This window comes from Dasypus novemcinctus, chromosome 5, assembly GCF_030445035.2.
Source record: "Dasypus novemcinctus isolate mDasNov1 chromosome 5, mDasNov1.1.hap2, whole genome shotgun sequence".
Lineage (NCBI taxonomy): Eukaryota > Metazoa > Chordata > Mammalia > Cingulata > Dasypodidae > Dasypus > Dasypus novemcinctus.
The window spans coordinates 166,707,129-166,715,558 of record NC_080677.1 but is presented as its reverse complement, the minus strand read 5'-3'; the positions used below and the strand labels follow the sequence as shown (position 1 = coordinate 166,715,558).

At 55.1% G+C, this 8,430-nt stretch overlaps 1 protein-coding gene across 1 annotated transcript; it reads left to right on the top strand.

Moving 5' to 3' along the window:
- Positions 1–374: 374 nt before the first annotated feature.
- Positions 375–7,572, top strand: VIM (vimentin). Its single transcript, XM_058297907.2, has 9 exons — positions 375–1,002; positions 1,490–1,550; positions 3,754–3,849; positions 3,935–4,096; positions 4,686–4,811; positions 5,119–5,339; positions 5,711–5,754; positions 6,176–6,261; positions 7,226–7,572. The coding sequence occupies exons 1-9, from the start codon at positions 443–445 to the stop codon at positions 7,265–7,267; spliced, it is 1,398 nt and encodes a 465-aa protein (XP_058153890.1). The 5' UTR covers positions 375–442; the 3' UTR covers positions 7,268–7,572.
- Positions 7,573–8,430: the final 858 nt, after the last annotated feature.

Sequence of the window (8,430 nt, the reverse complement as noted above, 5' to 3'; positions counted from 1 at the left end):
CACCGCCCCTCGCGCCCGCGCCCCTCCCCGGTCCCGGGCGCGGGCCCCCGAGCCCTCTCCTGCAGCCCCGGGCGGGTCCAGTCCCCGCGCCCCTCCCCCGGCCCCCGGCGCCGCGCGGGGCCCCTCTCCCCTACTTCGGGCGGGTCCCCACCCCCGCCCCCGCGCGGCGCCCCGCCTTCGCCAGCTCCAGGAAGCCCCGAGAGCGCCTGCCCCGCCCCAGAAGTAACGGGACTGCCGGGCCGGACGCGAGGGGGGGGGTGCCCCGCGGCGCCCCCTCCCCTCGCTCGCCAGGCCCCATTGGCTGGCGCCGGGCGCCGAGGCCGCCCGGAGGAGGGGGCCCCGGCCCACCGCGCCGATAAAAGCCGCGCCCCGGCTCCGGCCGCCCTCTGCCTCCCCGCTCCGGCCCGCGCTCGCAGTCCGCCGCGCACCGCCCGCCGCAGCCATGTCCTCCCGCTCCGTGTCCTCGTCGTCCTACCGCAGGATGTTCGGCGGCCCCGGCACCGCCAGCCGGCCCAGCTCGGGCCGCAGCTACGTGACCACGTCCACGCGCACCTACAGCCTGGGCAGCGCCCTGCGCCCCAGCGCCAGCCGCAGCCTCTACGCCTCGTCCCCCGGCGCCTACACGGCGCGCACCTCGACCGTGCGCCTGCGGAGCGCGGGGCCCGGCCCGCGGCTGCTGCACGACGCCGTGGACTTCTCGCTGGCCGACGCCATCAACACCGAGTTCCGGAACACGCGCACCAACGAGAAGGTCGAGCTGCAGGAGCTCAACGACCGCTTCGCCAACTACATCGACAAGGTGCGCTTCCTGGAGCAGCAGAACAAGATCCTGCTGGCCGAGCTCGAGCAGCTCAAGGGCCAGGGCAAGTCGCGCCTGGGCGACCTGTACGAGGAGGAGATGCGCGAGCTGCGCCGGCAGCTGGACCAGGCCACCAACGACAAAGCGCGCGTGGAGGTGGAGCGCGACAACCTGGCGGAGGACGTGCAGCGGCTGCGGGAGAAGTGAGGCGGGGGGCCCGGGCCGGGCGGGGGACCGCGGGGGTGGGGGCGGCCCCGCCCTTGGGGACGCGGACGGGCGGTGGCCTCGGGGCGGGGGGGCGGTGACGGGGGGGGGGCGGGCCCGCGGGGGCGCCGCCCTGCCCCGCGGCCCTGCGGGGAGCGTTTCCCCTCCGCCCCGCGCGGTGCCCCACGGACGGTTTTCTTCAAAGTCTGCCGCCGGGTCTGCGGGCGGAGGCGCGGGAAGGCGAGGGACGCGCCCACCGCGCGGGGAAGTTTCCTGGCCGCGGGCGGGCCGCCAGCGCGCGGCGGGGCAGGGGCAGGGTGGCCGCGGGGAGCGCGGGCGGCGGGGTGGCCGCGGCTGTAAGGGCGTCCCCCGGCGAGGCCCGCCCACCCTGGGACTGAGGGCCGTGGGGGCGGCGCCGCGTGGGTTGGGTGTGGCCGCCCCTCCCGCGCGCTTCGGGTCCCTTGGGCTAACGCGCGTCTCTTGCAGGCTGCAGGAAGAGATGCTCCAGAGGGAGGACGCCGAGAGCACCCTGCAGTCCTTCCGACAGGTGTGTGGACTCCCCGCCCACTCCGCCCGCGGGCGGGCCTCGACCTCCCCGAGCCCTGTCCAAAGTGCCCGGGACCTCCCGGCCTGCGGAGACTCCGGGGGCGGCTCCAGCCCACCCCGGGAGAGCCTTTCCGGGGGACAGGAGGCTTTAGGTTTTTACTTTGTTTCAAGACTTTTTCAAAGAAACGAGCCGTTTCATTTTTGTAACACATCGGCATTCGCTTGGAACAGTTACAGTGTGGTTTAGATTGTGGTTTGCTGGAGTGGGGCTGGCTAACTTTCACAAGGTCACAAAAAGCGCAGTTGGCCTGTAGTTTAAAACGTAAAACGAGCTGCAGGCTAAGAGCGGCAGGCGGCCTGGAGTCGAGCCAGCTGCTCTTCTCTGCAGGAGCCTGGTGGCAGGAGAGGCGGGTGACGCATCGCCGTGAGTCTAAGGCGGGTGACAAGGGCCATCTGTCCCCCGGCCGGGAGGGAATTAATGGTTTCTATGGGATTCACTATGGAATGTAGATCCAGCAGTTCTGGCCACTGCGGTGGCTCTGCTCAGAGATAATGGGCGTCTTTGTGTTCCCAGGGAAGCTGTGCCACAGCCGCATTCTTATTCAACATGTCATGATGTAAGCAGAGTTCTAATTGGCCACAAGTCTTTGCTAACATCCGCTATCTAATAACTGGCCCAGACTTGGGCAGTCTGTGCTGGGAACAGTTCTTACAGCACACTCACAGCTCGGGTTTGGCCTCTTCAGCACTGTCCCCATGAATAAAGAAGAAACCACAGGCCCAAGAGCAGATTTTTAAAGTAGAGTTTTGGGTTTTTTCCCTGCAAGTTTTGATGCACTTAAAGGACCTTTAACTTACAAGTGGAAATTAAAAGCAGGAGGACTTCCCAGCATAGCTTTCCTCTCCCAAGCACCTCCTAGACGGGTGTAAAATAGGTGCACCGCTAGGGTAACATTTTGAAGCTGAAATACATTTGCCAGATTAATGTGAACGCTGAGTGTTTGTGACCCTGACTTTGCTGGAAGAGCCCTGAGTTAGAACAAAGCAACATTCCTGTAGAAGAGTCTCCGTTTCGGGAATGAGGCAAAGGTTTAACAGTCACTTCAATGAAGTAAAGTATCAGGTTGAACTTTTTTTAGAGATTAATAACACATCTTTTATATCTCTTCAAGGGCTTAGAAGCAAGTACAATGAGATTTTTTCCAAATTTGAAGTTTTCATTACCAGTCATTCCTCATGATGCACTTGCACTATAAACCTATAAACTCCAAATAATTGCTCATGAGATCAGCGGTATAAAAATCCTCATGGCATCCTTTTAGAGGAAATAAAATCTTAGTTGCGAGAGTGGGCGCTCTGATTTGGAGTGTAGCAGTTTACTGAGGGTGGAAACAAGTTTAGTGAAACCAGCAAGAAATCTCCTATGGTTTTATTATTCGCGAGGATTTCGACCTTCATTCTGAAAGAAGTTAAGAAACTAAGTGGACAGAAGGCAGGGAGGAGGGTGGACCCCGCTTCTGGGGTGAGTCAGGAGATTCAGCTTGTCTACTAGAGAAAGCAGAGCTGGTGCAGCGCAGGGTTGCATTTGTTTTCTGTATTTGCTGGCGCTGCAAATCCTGGACTGCAGTATTTAGCTGCTGCTTGACTTAAAAAAGCATGGTGGTGTGGTACAGGGTGAGTATGTGAAGCCTAAGGATAATTTCCAGAGAGTCTGAGGACAGCTTAGTATGCACTGACGCTTTTGAAGCATGAGCTTCCGTCTCACGTGTGTTCATGTGTACATGAAGCTTTGTAGTGTGGTCCTGTTATCACATTATCCTATGACATTACAAAACACACATCCTTTTTTATAAAACTTGCATTTTTAAAAAATATTTAAAAGTAATTAATGCATCTCTGGTAAAGCCTGGATTCGATGGTAATTGCCAATTCCATTTACCAACTTGGTGTAGACCGATTTCTTTTTTACTATTTATTTTTTATTTTAAATTCTGATTTATGTTTAAGTTGTCTATTGGACAACATTGGCACAGCACACTGGGTCACAATTCGAGTTAATTAATGAAGAGAAGAAAGCCCAGTGTCACGTGGCTCTAAAGACTCCCACTTGTGCAGGGCCTGGGGCCTCTGGTCCACTTAAAACCAGCTCAGACATCAGGCTCAGACGTGCGCATCCTCCAGGCTCTTTTCTCTTTTCACAACAGGACGTGGACAATGCTTCCCTGGCGCGTCTCGACCTTGAGCGGAAGGTGGAGTCCTTGCAGGAGGAGATTGCCTTTTTGAAGAAACTGCATGAAGAGGTGAGGGGCGTGCCTGTCGGGGAGGGGTGGGGGTGGGGGGGCCCTGTCCCTGGCCAGGCTCATCGTCCCTCTGCGCCTCCTTCAGGAAATCCAGGAGCTGCAGGCGCAGATCCAGGAGCAGCATGTCCAGATCGACATGGACGTTTCCAAGCCCGACCTCACGGCTGCGCTGCGCGACGTGCGCCAGCAGTACGAGAGCGTGGCTGCCAAGAACCTGCAGGAGGCTGAGGAGTGGTACAAGTCCAAGGTAGGGGCGAGCCTGCCGCCACGACGAGCCCCCTCGCCTGTCCGTGATTCCTGAGTAGCCTTCAGCTCCGTTGGAAGGTGGACTTCCACCTCCTGTTCAAGTCTGGAGGCCCACAGCCCCCACCCCGCACACCTCCTGCAGATTAGCAGATTCCCTGTCCACTGACCCCCGCTTACCTCATCACCAGGTGAACTCCAACACCATGTCCTTGATTTGACCTTCACCCTTTTAAAGTGGAGAAGGTGATGCTTTCTTTGTGAGAGTATCAGTGTTAGCCCTCCACCATTCTTCTCTGGCATTCAAAACAGAAATTGAGAATATTCTGTAGGAAACTGAGGTTTGAACCCAAGACAGAACCTTTGGCTTGCATCCTGCCTTATTTTTTTACCAGCTGTAAGTTTCCTCATTTGTCCAGGGAGGTTGGAATTTCCAGAAGAATCTCAGCAGGTTTCGGTGCACGTCACCGAATCCTGCCAGGTCTCAAAGGATAGAATGGCTCGGACACAGAGACGCAGAAGCAAACTGGGGCTCGTGGTCCGAGAGTCAGCACCTGCCCGTGAGTGACCCGCATCCGATTTCTCCCCTGCAGTTTGCTGACCTGTCCGAGGCTGCCAACAGGAACAACGACGCACTGCGCCAGGCCAAGCAGGAGTCCAACGAGTACCGGCGGCAGGTGCAGTCCCTCACCTGTGAGGTGGACGCGCTCAAAGGCACCGTAAGTACCCCCTGCGTGGGAGCGGTCATCCTGACCCCAGCTGCAAATGAGGAGACGTGTGTACTTGAACCCAAAGAAAGCTGGTGGTGGGAACAGACTCCAGGAGCAGGGGTTGAGAGCTGAAGGTTTAGCCCTGAAATGCTACGGCTTTCACTAAGAAAGGACTCAGGACCCATGTTTTCCACTTAGAATTAGAGTTTTCACCATGTCGCCCCTAAGGACAGACGTTGCAGTTAATCTGTGAGTAGTTCTGGGAGAGCTGGGGTTTCTGGGAAGTAACACTGCGCACCCTTCTTGCCTCCCGCAGAACGAGTCTCTGGAGCGCCAGATGCGTGAAATGGAAGAGAACTTTGCCGTGGAAGCTGCTAACTACCAAGACACTATCGGCCGCCTGCAGGACGAGATTCAGAACATGAAGGAGGAGATGGCGCGCCACCTCCGCGAATACCAGGACCTGCTGAACGTCAAGATGGCGCTGGACATCGAGATCGCCACCTACAGGAAGCTGCTGGAGGGCGAGGAGAGCAGGTGCGGTCCTCCTCCGTCCTTGGCTGCCGGGCTGCACCACGGCCCCTGGGGGCTGCACGGTGAAGCCTCTGGCTCTGGCTGGGGAGCCTTGGGTCAGAAGGGGCAGCTTGCCCGGGGCTGAGCCGGTGGATGGTGGAGCTGGGATGGGAGCCCACCCTCTCCCCACCCTCAACACCTCCAGGAGACATACCCCCTGGGGAGAAAACGCCGGCAATTAAATAGTGTACATGAGACCAGCCATGGGTAAACACTTCCGAAGGATCCCTACCTTATCAATTAGATAGTTGATTAAAACAAAAGCTCCAGAATTCTGTTCCTTGTCATTCCGGTTGTCTTCCTATAATTTAACTGTTGTTTTTCATCTTTTATAGGATTTCTCTGCCTCTTCCAAACTTTGCTTCCCTGAACCTGAGGGGTAAGCATGAATTTTCTTTTATGCAAAACTTCAGCAGCTTACGACCTTTCTGTTACAGGAAAGCACTCATTTTTTAAATGATATTTGAAAAATACAAGAGAAAAGCTATAAAAATCCCTCGGAACATCCATAATTTTCAGATGCAGATACTGTTTTGCATTGCATGCTTGCAGTTAAATGTGAACCCCACTTAATTCTTCCTGACGGGGTGTACACTGAATTCACGTCTTATGCGGGGCTGCAGCTCCGAGCTTTCCGTTGGGTCACGTTGAGAATGCTCTGGAATTCTGTAGGATTATTTTGGAGCACTTTAAGGAAACACTTTGAATAATTGCACAAAAGGAGCCCTAATTCTTGGAGCAGAGCAGTAGTTTGCTGGGCTTCAGCCTCCCCACCCCTCACCTCCGTCCTCTCTCTGCAGAAACCAACCTGGAGTCGCTGCCTCTCGTCGACACCCACTCCAAAAGGACACTCCTGATTAAGACGGTGGAAACTCGAGACGGGCAGGTGGGTACCTCGTTGCCCCGCAGTGGACTCGGCTCAGGCAGCAGTTCCTACCCTTTCCAAGCAGTGCATCTGGGTGCCAGGCACGGCTAGGGGGTTTTGGAGGTTTCAGTTTCATTACGCCTACTAAAAATATCCTGCCCCCTTTCTAACGCTGCACACGGCCAGCTATCTCGCGGCCCCTGGACGAGAGGCGAGTGGGCAGCGACAGCGGGCGTCGGCTGTGGGGCTGGCTGGGACAGACGTGGCTCTGGACTAGCTCCAGAGCCTGCCCCTCCTCAGCACTGCTCGGGGTGTGCTGGCTGCCCGCACACTTGAGGCCAGGGGCTCTTAACCATTTCTGTTCCATGGACCCCTTTGCCAGTCAGGTGCAAACCACGGACCCCTTCCTAAGTCCACACTATACTGTGGATTATTGAATAACTGTAGAACACCTGCACCAACCCGTCCCTGCAAGAATGTGTTTTTGAATTTTCAAGTTCACGGACCCCCTGAAATCTTCACAGACCCCTTGGGGGTCCATGGACCCCCGGTTAAGAATCCTTGCCCTAAGCCCTTCCACCAGGGACCAGACAGCAACCACATGGACGATTAATTCCTTGTGAACTCTATACCGCAGAAAAGAAATGGGTCAGGCTTAGTTTAACCTCACAGAACCTTCCCGCATACATCCAGGTAGCTTGCTTTGCTGCACATTTTAATATCTTAATTGTTTAAACCCCGCTGCCTCCAGAAAAAGAATTTTTAAGTCTTCGTAAAGTCCCGTTCTTCCCTGGATACTGATGGTGCCCGTAGCTGAAGAGCTGGCCGGTGTATCTGTCCCTTTTCGCTGTGACCTGAGTCAACACAGCCTTCCAGTGTCCACAGTAAATTAGACGAATCTAGTAGGCTTTTTCTTCCTGATGCTTTATAGGATAATATAATCTTTAACATGCCGTGTTATATTTGAGTTTTGTTTTTTCAACAGGTTATCAACGAAACTTCCCAACATCACGATGACCTTGAGTGAAAATTGCACACGCTCAGTGCTGCAATGTATTACCAGCAAGAAATTCCTGTCTTAATAACAGCTTTCAAGTGCCTTTCTGCAGTTTTTTAGGAGCGCAAGATAGATTTGGGATAGGCATGAGCTCTTGTTCGTAAGAACCTACACTCCCGAAGGGTTTAGAAAAGAGTTTACAACATAATCTAGTTCATGAAGAAATCTTGTGCTAGAATACTTTTTCAAAAGTATTTTTGAATACCAATAAACTGCCTTTTTTCCAGCAATTATCTGATCAACTTTTCTGCTTCAATAAATCTTTGGAAAAACCATTGTGGTGTATTATTTATTTAATAGGAAGAGCAATTCTCGATTACATGAGAATGTATGTTTTAGTTAGTTGTGGGTCTTGTTGATTAACCACTAAAACCCAAGTTTAGTTTAACGTAATACATTCAACTTATTTGTGCTTGAGGTATAGTTATTAATTTGGTCATTTTAGGTCTCACTACTTTTCCATTGTTATTTCTTCAATGTATAAATACATGCTATGTAATAAAATAACATGCAATAGTAATGATAGGCCTTTTCATAAAATGAAAGCCCACGTCTAATTTCAGTCTAACAGACTTCCTAAAATGAGGAGCTTTGACTGGAATGAGATCCTCTTTGTTGCTAAGCGTAGCTGAACAGCACAGGCTCCGCCAGCGCGCGGCGCGGCCAGGGGGCGGGGGCTCCGTTTGAGTGCTGGAGGGGCCTGCTCCGCCGTGCCTGTCTGGAGAGGCCCGTGTCCACTGTCCGTCAGTCCCTCTCTGTTTTAAAGGCCGTGCCTGGGGAGTGGCATCAGACACTGAGTCCCCTGCCTTCTCTGCTGGGAAGTGAGAGGACGCATGGGAAGCAGGTAGAGGGACGTGGAGAAGCAGGGCTGGAAGCCCGGGGCGCGTGAGTGGCGCTGCCAGTCACTTGGGGGCCTGGGGTGTAGCAGCCTTGGAGGAGGGACGGGGGTCGGTAGAGGACGAGGAGCTGGCTTCCAGGGGCGGCCCCGTGTCCTGGCTATTCCCACCCTTCTGGCCACGGCGTGGTGGGCATTTGCCGTGATTTCCCAGGTCTGCGTCGACTCCATGGGACCGGCTGGCTGGGGTGGTCTTGGGGGTGCCACGAGTGTGCCCTTGGCCTCGTCTGCAGGAAGG